The sequence below is a fragment of the Mixophyes fleayi genome, chromosome 10, assembly GCF_038048845.1.
Source record: "Mixophyes fleayi isolate aMixFle1 chromosome 10, aMixFle1.hap1, whole genome shotgun sequence".
Taxonomy (NCBI): Eukaryota; Metazoa; Chordata; class Amphibia; order Anura; family Limnodynastidae; genus Mixophyes; species Mixophyes fleayi.
Window position 1 is genome coordinate 13,383,703 of NC_134411.1, and position 13,027 is coordinate 13,396,729.

The 13,027-nt window shown below is 41.3% G+C and overlaps 1 protein-coding gene across 1 annotated transcript in view; it reads left to right on the top strand.

Moving 5' to 3' along the window:
• The window catches only part of TH (tyrosine hydroxylase), a 69,849-nt gene that overhangs the window by 39,275 nt on the left and 17,547 nt on the right, over positions 1-13,027 (top strand). Inside the window, exons 6-8 of the mRNA XM_075187470.1 lie at positions 5,647-5,697; positions 7,505-7,650; positions 11,966-12,101. Of these exons, the coding sequence (XP_075043571.1) occupies positions 5,647-5,697; positions 7,505-7,650; positions 11,966-12,101 (333 nt within the window). The remainder of the gene's footprint in view (positions 1-5,646; positions 5,698-7,504; positions 7,651-11,965; positions 12,102-13,027) is intronic.

Consider the following 13,027-nt stretch of genomic DNA (forward strand, 5'->3'; position numbering starts at 1 on the left):
CTCACCAAAAATTGGGATTCTCCCACTAGAATCACAACATTTCACAGACTCTCCTGCTCTCTCCTACTTGTTCTTGTCACTTTCACCACCTGTGGCTGCAGGTTTCTCTAGTTGCGGCTTGTCTGGAACCTGGAATGTTGGGGGCCCTATTTGGAAAAAAAATGGTTCCAACCAACCCTGGTCTTAAATCAGTAGCACCCATGATTAATAATTAGGCCTTCCTCCAGCCCCAACATTAAAATAATAGTATTCATATTTAATAAATAAACCTATTTCCCTCCCTCCAAACAGCCCCAGCAATAAATTAATAGTATTTACATTTCATAAGTATATCCATTTTCCGCAACTATCACTGCATTTAATTAATTCAAGTGTCACATTTAATAAAGAGACCTCATTCTCCCCAAACTCACCCCCACATTCAATAGCCCCCAAACCACCCCATTTTAAATTAATAGTCCCCACTATTAAATTGCCCCACCATCACCCCACAAACAAAATTGCACCCATTAATTAGCCACCACCTACTTCACATTACATTCCAACAAGCCCCCTGTGCCATCACACACACATTACCACAAGCCCCTTGAGCCATCACACACACATTACTGTGCCCCTTCATCATCACCATGCTGTGTCCCCTTATGATCACATTGCACCCTCCATGCTGCTTTCCCCTCTTCACCTGGCCCCCCTTCATCACACTGTGTCATGCTGTTTCCGCCCTTTATCACTCTGTTCCATGCTGCCCCCCTTTATCACTCTCTTCCATGCTGCCCCCCTTCATCACTCTGTGCCATGCTGCTCCCCATCCCCTTCATCACTCTGTGCCATGCTGTTCCCCTTCCCCTTCATCACACTGTGCCATCTTGCTTCCCTCCTTCATCACACTGTGCCATCCTGTCCACCCTCTCCTTCGTCACTGTGCCATGCTGCTCCCCCCTTCATCATTGTGCCATCCTGCCCCCCACTCCTTCATCACTGTGCCATGCTGCCCCCCTTCATTACACTGTCCTATCCTGCCCCCCCTCCTTCATCACTGTGCCATTCTGCTCCCTCCCCCTCTCCTTCATCACTGTGCCATGCTGCTTCCCACCCTCTCCTTCATCACTGATTTATCCTGCACCCCCCTCTTCTTCATCACTTGGTTTTCCTCCCCTTGCATTCGTTCCTTTACTTACCTTTGTATTGACTTCTTTCATCTCATCTCTCTTCTGTCTTCTTGCTGGGTCCTCTCTGCGGCGCTACTGACTGAATGTCAGGCGTGATAACATCACACCCGACATCACACCCGACATTCAGTGCCAACGGAACAGAGAGGAAGGAAGAGGGACGCCGGAGCTGCAATCATGTGAGTATTTTTTTTTGTTATTTTGTTGTTTAGTACCCTGCTCCCCCCAGCAACGAAAGGGGAGGAGCCCCCCCATGCCGCAGAAAAAAAAATGAAAGAAAAAAAATAGGTTTAAAGAAACCCCCCAAAAACACAAAAACAGTTGGCATGCTCGGGCCTGGGTAATTACTACCTGCCCCCCCTCTCGGCGGCTCTTACTGTCGGCATGCCATACAGAAGTGGTCCACGTGCGAGACGCGTGTCGGGGGGCTGCCGACCCCTGCCGTATACCATTAAGAGGTACCTCTAACCTACTTATCCTCACTAACTGCAAGCCTGCAATACTCCTCTAGTCACCAAATTTTTTACCTCAATGCAAAGTTAACGTTACTGAACTTGCTTCCAACTAGTACATATTATATAATGGCATTTGTATAATAAACATATATCTTCATTTATCTGGTTTCAGAACATAGCATAGATGTAATTTTCAACTTCTTGTCCACAGAGACAACTTGCATTAACATGGCGGGATGCATAGAATAATAACATACTTCTCTGAATCTCTCAGCTTGACATAACGCGCAGGATTCCAAGCAATAGGACTTCTATTTATCCTTTCTCAATAAAGTATTTACCTCTCCTGAAGATTAGACAAAGAACACTTTTCCCTTTGGCTGTACCCCAATCCAATATCGGTGCTGAAACAAATGTAACATACACACATTTCCCTCTTTACTCTCTGATATGACAAGTCACAGCTCATTTGATGACCACTGGTACTACAATTCACACTTATAATGCGTCTTCATTGATCCTCATCATCATCATCATCATCAACATTTATTTATATAGCGCCAGCAAATTCTGGGTAATACACACAGACAGAGAGGTAAGAGAACCCTGCTCGCAAGCTTACAATCTATAGGACAATGGGAGTTAGAGACACAAGGGCATGTGCTACATCATATTGCACACTGGACCAGCTAGAATGCAAAGGTAAAAGTATTGAGTGGGCTGCGTGTGTTGCAATGCTGGTCAGAGGGTTGTTGTCTTGCGTTAGCAGTGTAGAGGATGGTAATAGGGTAATCTAGGGAAATTAAGATGGTGGTTGAGGAATATCATAACCTTGTCTGAAGAGGTGGGTTTTCAGTGAACGCTTGAAGGTTTGAAGGCTAGAGGAAAGTCTTATTGTGCGTGGTAGGGAATTCCACAAAGTGGGTGCAGCCCGGAAGAAATCCTGTAAACGAGAATGGGAGGATGTGATGAGAGTGGAGGAGAGACGTAGATCTTGTGCAGAACGGAGGTGTCGAGTAGGGAGATATTTCGAGACAAGTGAGGAAATGTATGTCGGTGCAATTTTGTTGATGGCCTTGTATGTTAGTAGAAGAATTTTATATTGGATACGTTGATATACAGGCAGCCAATGTAGAGACTGACAGTGGCTCAGCAGAGGAATAACGGTTAGTAAGGAAAATCAATCTAGCCGCTGCGTGCAAAATAGATTGTAGGGGTTCAAGTCTGACCTTGGGAAGACCAGTAAGGACTGAATTGCAATAGTCGATGCGGGAGATGAGTGCATGAATTAATGTTTTTGCGGTGTCTTGTGTCAGATATGTGCGTATTCTGGAAATGTTCTTTAGGTGTATGTAACATGATTTAGATATAGAGTTGATGTGGGGAATAAACGACAGTTGTGAATCAAGAATTACACCTAGGCAACGAGCTTGCGGGGTGAGATTTATGGTCATGTTATCAACAGAAATAGAAATGTCAGGCAGGAAGCTTCTGTTTTTGGGTGGGAATATTATTAATTTAGTTTTTGAAAGATTGCGTTTGAGTTGGCGAGAAGACATCCAAGATGAAATGGCAGAAAGACAGTCAGTAATGCGAGACAACACAGATGGTGAAAGATCAGGAGAGGATAGATAAATTTGTGTATCATCCGCATAGAGATGATACTGAAATCCAAAGGAGCTTATTAGTTTTCCAAGAGAAGTGGTGTAGATAGAGAATAGCAGAGGACCTAGGACTGAGCCTTGTGGTACTCCAACTGATAAAGGAAGCGGAGCAGAGGTGGATCCAGAGAAATTAACACTGAAAGAGCGATTAGATATGTAGGATGAGAACCAGGATAGGACAGTGCCTTCAAGACCTAGGGATTGTAGCGTCTGTATGAGGAGAGAGTGGTCAACAGTGTCAAATGCAGCAGAGAGATCCAGGAGAATTAGAAGAGAGTAATGGTTATTATTTTTTGCTGTGATCAAATCATTGACAATCTTGGTCAGCGCAGTCTCTGTGGAGTGTTGAGAGCGAAAGCCTAACTGAAGAGGATCCAATAGGTTGCTTGCTGTAAGAAAGTGTATGAGACGAGTGTAGGCAATTCTCTTGAGAAGCTTGGAGGGGCATGGGAGTTGGGAGATCGGGTGGTTATTTACGAGAGAGTTAGGGTCAGAATTCTGTTTTCTTAAAATGGGAGTAATCACTGCATGCTTGAATAGTGATGGAAAAATACCAGTAGAATGAGATAGATTACAGATTTTAGTTAGAGGGGAATGAGCACAGGAGACAGGGACATACCAATTTGTGAGGGAATGGGATCAAGAGGACAGAAGGTAGAGTAGGAAGATGAGAAGAGAGTAGAAACTTCCTCTTCATTTGTGGGATCAAATGAAGAGAGAGTGTCAGAGGGTGCTACAAAGGAATTGAGCCGATTGCTTGTCAAGGGAGATGATACCATTTCATGCCTGATCTTATCAATTTTGTCCTTGAAATAGGAAGCAAGATCCTGTGCACTGATGTTAGTTGGAGGATTTGGGGCAGGGGGATTCAGAAGAGAGTTATATGTGTTAAAAAGGCGTTTGGAGTTAGAAGCCTGAGCATAGATGAGAGATTGGAAGTATGCTTGTTTAGCAGTGTCCAGAGCATTTCTATAGGAGTGGTAGATATCAGTATATGTGATGAAATCATTAGAGGCACAAGATTTACGCCAGTGACGTTCTGCTTTACGAGAAAGTTTTTGTAGAGTTCGTGTTACTGTAGTGTGCCACGGTTGGCAACGAATTCTACATGAAGTATGTAGTGTCGCTGGAGCCACTTGATCCAGGGCAGTTGCTAGGGTTTGATGAAAATGGGGTACTGCCCGATCAGGGGAGGAGAATGTAGAAATTGGGGAGAGAAGGTGTTGGAGAGAGGTGGAAAACTGTTGAAGACCAATAGAGTTGAAATTCCTGCAGTTGTGAGGAGGCTTGGAAGAGTTTGACACAAGGAAGAGTAAAGAAGTGGGGGTGATAGAGTAGCTAATAAGGTGATGATCCGAGAGGGGGAAAGGAGTGTTAAGGAAATGAGAAACCGAGCATAGTCTAGAGAAAACAAGATCAAGACAGTGGCCACCCTGATGAGTAGCGTATTCAATCCACAGGGAGAGGTCAAGTGATGAGGTTAGAGAAAGTAGTTTGGAAGCAGCATTGGAACGTCAATAAAAGATTATTTTCTGAGCATTTGGTACACTTTTTTCCTCCTTTCAGAATTCCAAAATCCTATGTGCCTTTCCCTGCACTACACCCTTGTCACTAAAACTCAGTCGTGCAAAAAGGTTTTACAATTTATCTTAAGGTCTCTCCACCAGTTCCCTACCTAACTAACAGTAAAATGCTCAGTCCAGCTAAACAAGTTAAATGTGGGTTACTTATCCAACTGATCTCCAATTTCCAGTTACAGCATGGATCCCTTCTGTAATGGATCCCGGTAACTGCTTCCACTCAACTCCAAACATTCTTTTTCTCTCTTTCTCTCTCCCTAGTGCTTCAGCCACCAGCTCTGTTTCTCTGCTCTGACAGACATTTTCTCCTCATCTGTCAGTCTCTCTGTCTCACACTTGCTGCTCTCACAGTTTGCAAGCTCCGACTTTCTTCTCCCCAGCATCCCTTGCTCACTTTCCCACTCTGCATCATCACCTCTGCATGATTCTGATTGTCAAGTTTCCTCCCCAGGCATGCTGGGAGATGTAGTTCTGTGACAGCCAGTACTTGATTAGTTGCGCATGCGCAGCCTATTTCGGACGGTGGCGCTACATACAAATATTGTCTGTAGAAAAAAAGAATGAGCGGACCAATCAAAAAACAGATATCACCTATTTATATGAAAACACAACACTCGTGGTTTGCACAGTCTTTTGTGTTTCTTGGTTGTCTAATAAAAACAACATTTCTAATATGATTTATGTGAAAATTTTGGCAGTGAAAATGTTTACATTTGGCATCCTAAGTCTGTTCCTCCCTGCACTCATCTCTATTTACTAAATTTCTTCATTACAGCGGTGATCCAATACCCCGGGTGGAATACTTGCCAGAAGAGATTGCGACATGGTAAGCTGAAGATTCTTTATGAAGAGGCAGTACACATTGCTCTCATCTATCTTCTCTGTACAATGTACCTTAACAACACCGTAGAGAATATTATATGGCACCTTAGATAAATTGTCAGCTTGCTGTCGCCATTTTAATTAAAGTACAACTTCATCCACATAGTCATAACTTTCCATTTCACCGAGATTCCCTGGAGTGCATATGGCTGTTAACAGTTTCCAGCACTTGAGCTCAGACAACTGATCTCTGCCTTCAGACAGACAGGATCAGTTGTCTGTACCCGCCAGTTTGACTGGCAATTATTAAGCGTCTGAATGAGCAGAGAAACTCCAGACAGGAGAGCAAGGCATAATCACACAGATAGTTGATTGAGAGCAGCTTCAAATGCCTACCAAGAGATGGCTCAAGAAAATGTAGGGTCTAAGGCCCTTTTCTAAACTAACTCTCTTCATCTCTCCAAACTATCTACGGTACTTAAAAATAACAATAACAATATATAAATCAATGTTATTACCTTATAAATAAAAAATATATCTATCACTATAAAAGACCATTTATGTCAAGGTTGCTTGTGAACATAAATGAACTAAAAAAGCTATTTATTTAAAATCAATGGGGCATATTCAATTGTCCGCGGTTTCCGCATCGGAAAATCTATTACCGGTATTACGGTAATAGTAAGCTGGATTTCAGCTCGCAGCTCCCTGAGCCTCGAGCTGAAATCCAGCGAGAAAAGTGCCGTAATACCGGTATTTACACGCACTATTACCGTAATGACGGTACTAGTGCGCGCTCCGCGTGAATTTTGGCTATAACGCCAACAATTGAATATGCCCCAATGTGTAGAAAAATTTAGGTAGGCTCTTGCCATTCTGTCTGTCACCTTTCGCTAATTTATTGAATGGAAACTAAGTAGAAATTGCACACTTCGAAAATACTTTGGCATTTTTAACACCATAGAGAATAATTCTGGCAACATATAGTGATATTACAGCCAACACCAGGTAATTGGCATGATATTGCATCCCTGTGCCTGATAATCCGATCTAAATTTTTCAAATGAATTGTGGTCAGAGCCACTTTCGGCCTGAGTAAGTGGTCATTCCATCCTGGCTTATAGGTCACTGTCATAAGGAAGCGATTTGATCACTTGGCACGAGGAGCTGAACAGTCCGACTTTGTACACTTTGTCTTCTTGTCCACTTTGTCTGCTTTGTGTGTGGCCAAATTGGACATTGGTCCCATCGCCCAGAGTGTGCACTGAGCTGCAAGACTGACCTGTGTGTGGCCAGCCTACAGCCATTGCTTCAGTTTCATTGCACTGGAGCCAACTCACTCTGCATCTCTTAGCCTTAGAGTTTAACAATAGCATGCATGAAACATGGACCGGTGGAAAAGCTATTTTACAGGAGCTACATTAAAAAATAAAATCAGCACACCAATAGGTATGAGTGAACAGGATTTGTACTGATATTTATCTTGACCAGAGAGGGCTTTTGAAAACTAGAAATGATATACAGCATGGCTAAATATAGCTCTCGTATATTACTGACTACGTTCTGTAATTGGTAACCATCCCACGGCACTGCATGACATTTGGCTTAACCACATGGCTACTAGATTTCATGGCATGTATTGCTGTCATTCACCCTGATACATTTGGATTTATTAACACCTTGGATTTGTGAAAACATAATGCTACATCATTCTTCAGCATGCTACACACCTAGAATCTCAGTGAAATTACATGTTCCCTAATGGGGTAGATTATTTTATTAATTAGCTCCCATATTACTGCTTTTTACAGGAAGGAGGTTTACTCTACCCTCAAGAGTCTGTACCCAACACATGCTTGTAAGGAGCACCTTGCAGCCTTCCATCTGCTGGAGACCCATTGTGGGTATAGCGAGGAGAACATTCCCCAACTACAGGATGTGTCCTGCTTTCTAAAAGGTGATACTGTGACAGAAGCTGATGAAATGGTTGAAAGTTGTGTTCTTAAGAAATTATATACAGAAAGAGCCTTAAGACCTGTTACTAATTCCTCTCCCGAATAGGAACGGTGCAGTTCTGGATGATGGGAATTCTTGAGAAAAAAAAATACATGTCCAGCATGAAATTCAGAATATTAAATATTTTTAAAAAGTAGTCTTTAAAATGGGCTTTGTTATTCTTTACCATAATGATAAGGATCATTATTTAAAACTCACACTTGAAAGTTTGTTTCCAACGTGAGAAATTAAATCACAGAGATTTATTGTGTTTTTAATTTACAAATCATTGCATATGCCTCATTTAGAGTATGGATCAGACCCAGCTAAAGGGTGCACCCAGGGCCGGATTAACCGGAGGTCTAACTGGGCTAGAGTCCAGGGGCCTCGGGCATCTGGGGGGCCTTTGAAACTACTTTTTTTTTTCTTCATAGCTGTAGCGTGGCTGGCGGCATTATTCACCAGGCCGGGGGCATTCCCGCCCCCGACTCCGACTGTCAGCTGGTCAAGGAAGGCAGGCAGCTAACAGCAAATTTTATTCTGTTAGCTGCCTGCTGTCACTGTAGTGCTTCCGTGGCGTGCAGCAATCTTCTTATAGTCATAGTCTCACTCTCACAAGATCTCCACAGTAAGCAGATTACTGCGCGCCGCGAAAGCACTACAAGGAGTGATGGAAGAACGCCTACAGCCTTCTGACAGAACGGAACAGGAATAGGAGATAAGCGGGGGGCCTCACGGGGATACCTCATGACCTCATGGGGGGATCACAGTGGGAGGGGGGTTCACAATATCCCTAGCCCGGGGGACTCCATTCCCTTAATCCGGCCCCGGACAATCCATGATGCAAAGGGGCAGATGCATTTTTTGCATGCAGAGGAAATGCTACCTGTTTATGTCATGTAGCACACAAATACTGGGCACCTTTAGTCTTATAACTCTATATTTTAAATTTCGACATATTCAGCTCATCTAAAATAAATAAAAATTAACATACATCACTGACTGAAATGCTAAGCGCATGCAAGATATAAGAAATAAGGACTGCATAGTCAACAATGATTTTATGTTTTTGAGCAGTGTGTCTTCCGAAAGCTGATTCTTACGCAGGATATCTTGGTCAAATACTGGTTCCTAGTTTAAGATTATTAAGCCTGTGCATTGTAAGATAGCACCATCTACTGCCAACAGTGTAAACTGTGGTTCAACACGCCTAAAGACGAGCAAATTCAGGCAGAGTTGAATCAGTTTGGTATTCAGGGTTTTTTGGGGTTTTTTTTTTAAAGCAAAAATTGGTCTGAAATGTATGGAGCACCTATACTAATGTGTATGAGAATCAGCATCAAGCAGTGTTTTATATTTACACAATTGGGGTGTGGTTCTGATAATAGTATAATAATAGTCCTGAACACCTTTGCACCTTGGTGGAAATTTAGGAGCAATCCGGGTCCTGCTAGGTCCAAAGCTGCCGTTTTGCAAAAATGGAATGACCTCTACTATCTTACTGATTTTTAAACCTTTCTGTGGTCTATTTCTGAAGCAAACTTAATGAGAAACTGTTGCTTTTACCAAATGACACCCATTTGACGTAAAATAGTGGGCAAATCGGTAATGAATAAGAAATCCATTGCTATAATGGAAGTATTGAACTGACATATTTCCTGACCAACTGTGTAATGTGCTTGAGATCTGTCTTACTGGAAAACAATTGTTTTTCCCAAGTTTTGAGTTTAAGTAGTTGGTTATGAAGGATATTTTTCAGAGTTTTTGCTGTTACTCATACATCAGAGTTCTCTTCTAATCCACATAGTGATTGACTTCTTAGATAGCGGGGCACATTTATCAATTACTGTATTTTTGACACAATCATTTTCATTCCTTATCGCAATGATAAGGAATGAAAGATCGTGCCACTTATGTAAAGTGTTCTGCCGGCACAGCAGTCACGATAAACGGCTGTCCTGGTAAACACACAGTTTAACTATCTCCGCTATGGTCATTATCGCAAAGTGGTCACCTTTGCCATAGTAAACGGAGGGAAGAGTGTGTGTGTGTGGAAAAAACTATTTTCTCAGAAAGGGCTCATCCAATTGACCTGAAATTTGGTATACTGACATTATTTGACAAAAAAATTATAATAGTGAAGTCAGTTAACTTCCATCATCCCCCCTTCCCCCCGTGGGAGGGGTAGTAAAGGCTAAATTTACCAGTTGAGGGCTCAAACTCTTGACCGTGTGGGTATTTATTTACCAGAGCCTGTGTTTGGTCATGGACAATTGTATGTCGCATTTTCACGAGTACGGAGAAGCAGTGATGTGAAAGTGCAGGTTATGAATACTGCCCTTCAAGGAAGACTGATTGAGCACAGCGATAAGGTGTTTAGCAGAAACGTTGTGTATCGAGAGGTTTTAGAACAGTAAGACGATGGAGATTAAGGATGTGGCGATGAAGATGAAGGAAGAGGTGATGGAGAAGAATGATGAGGTGGTGACATGTGGACAAAACCACGTTAAAAAATGGCGCTTATGTCGGGAATAACGCTCTTCCCCTGAGGAGGCCTGGCCTAGCCCCAAATGCATGACAAGAACCTTTTTAACACCTTAAGTAGCTTGATTTGAATAGAATGCATGAGTATCATGCACGGGTTAACTTGTGTGTATATATATATATATATATATATATATATATATATATATATCTTTGGATGGAGTTAGCCATTGGGCACAAGTTCTGAATATCTTGGGTTTTTGGAACTTGGTAAATTTCAATAGAAACCTATGGGGACTTCTTTAGTATACGATTACAGTGGTACGACAGCAGATATCGGAGATACTTTAGTTATAAATTGCTGAGATCCTTAATATCCAATTGTCACAGTTTCGGGGGATTAAATAGGCCCCAACATTTGTTCCTGGTCTCTTTCTGCTTGATTTTTAACTTGACCAGTCTGTTTAAAGCATTTTATAATCTTTCCATGAATTGGTTTAGGAATTTTGGTTTGTGTGCTAATCTCTTCTTGCAATTTCCTTTTTTTTGGTAAAGTTAATTACCAGTTGCTTCTCCATCAAAGCTCCTACTTTAAATTTCATGTTGATCATTATTCATAAGAGTAAAAGCTAAATAGTTGGTGCAAATAGTTTTGCAAATCACTTCCGGTAATGATACTCATTCATTTGTTTATTTAATAGTTTTAATAGTTAACAGTACTTGCCTCAAGATTAACTTTGTGTAAAACTTTTCGTTTGTGTTGTGCAAAATGACTGTTTGTTATTAACTTTGTGTGCATTTCGACAAAAAATTGTTTAAATACAATGAGTATGATACAAAACATGCGGATAAAAATATTTAACATTTCACCAGTTATCCTAATTGCATCTGCCCCAATGTCTTCTGCACATTGCGGGCCTGATTCAAGACCAATATATTGTAAATTGGGCATACTGATGTCTGTATTTGTTGATGAATACGGGTCTAGGTCTGCTCTGTTCTAAAAGACAATACACTGCAGGATACATCCAATATCTATGTGGAATATAAAATCCCCAAAGAAAGCACAGAAAACAATAATATACAGTTAATGTCACCTGTTAATAATATAGTCATTAATGACAAAACATTTTAAAAAAAGAAGGAGTTTTACCCCCATAAAATACATGTATATGTCTAGTGCACATGAATGCTTTTTACAGTTGCTCCTCATTGGAAACACATGTTCTATGTTGCAAACGCTACTGTCATCACAAGTAATCGGCACTTGCACCCAACTTGTAGCTGGTGCAAGTGATACTACTGAAAATCACGAACCTTTGAGATGCCTAACGCTTGAATTGCATGTTGCTGAGTGCGTTCCAGCTTACTGTACATTGACTACATCCATATGTCCATTCCCCTCCCCATTCCGTCCATGAAATCGTAGGCTGTAGTAACAGTACTTTGCGCTCAACGATAAATTGAACGTTGCTGCGTTCACTGGTGTATGGTCCGGTTCTGGGCAAAATACGGCCCGTATCGGCATTTACATTCCTCAATGAGTCAGGCACTCTATATAACCATTATTTGGTAAAATGTAGGCAGTCCAAGCCTAGAATGATTTTGTCCTCAATTGCAACTAAATTTCAAAAAAACATACGTAGTATAATATGTATAATAAAAAATAAATATTAGATATATTATTTTTAGTATTTTGCATACTAGACAATATCATATGGGAATTGTTATCCTTTAGAACTGTTTCTTCAATAGTTTGTTTATGAAATAAGTTGGCTATGTGTTTTTTACAGAAAGGACTGGCTTTCAGCTACGCCCTGTGGCTGGGCTCCTATCTGCTCGCGATTTCCTGTCCAGTTTGGCTTTTCGTGTTTTCCAGTGCACCCAGTATATTCGTCATGCCTCTTCACCAATGCACTCACCTGAGCCGTAAGTTACAGAGCAAAATTTGTAATGTGTTTTACTGCCACTTTTTATGGCTATGCACATGGAGATATCGGGTCATGTATCCCAAAACAAGCGAGATGCCCAATAATAACTCAAAGAAAAACAGTAGTATCATTATCAGGGGCAGCACAGTGGCCTAGTGGTTAGCACTTCTGCTTCAAAGCTCTGGGGTCATGAGTTCGATTCCTGACCATGGCTTTATCTGTGAGGAGTTTGTATGTTCTCCCTGTGTTTGTGTGGGTTTCCTCCGGGTGCTCCGGTTTCCTCCCACACTCCAAAAACATACTGGTAGGTTAATTGGCTGCTATCAAAATTGACCCTAGTCTCTCCCTCTCTGTCTGTCTGTGTCTGTGTGCGAGTGTGTGTGTCTATATTTGGGAATTTAGACTGTAAGCTCCAATGGAGCAGGGACTGATGTGAATGAGTTCTCTGTACAGCGCTGCGGAATTAGTGGCGCTATATAAATAAATAAATGATGATGATGATGATTTGGCCCATAAATCTCATAAGGGAGATAGACTAAGGTAATATTCAATTTAAGTGGGATACTGTATTACAAATTACCAATGAGTTCTGTGATCATAGAAAATGAAGCACAATGCAACAAGAACTCCAAAGTAACTTCTGTCATGTGTAATAATTTTTAGAAGGGGGTAAATTTATATATTATAATACAAACATGTTTTATTAAAAATATGCTCCTTTACATAGACTGATTCATTGTCTCACATTTACACAGACTTACTGACAATGACTTCCATCTATACTTCTATCTATCTATCTATCTATCTATCTATCTATCTATCTGTCTGTCTGTCTGTCTGTCTGTCTATCTGTCTCTCATCATCATCATCATCTATTTATATAATGATAGATAATTCCGCAGTGCTTTACAACTGGGGATAAAC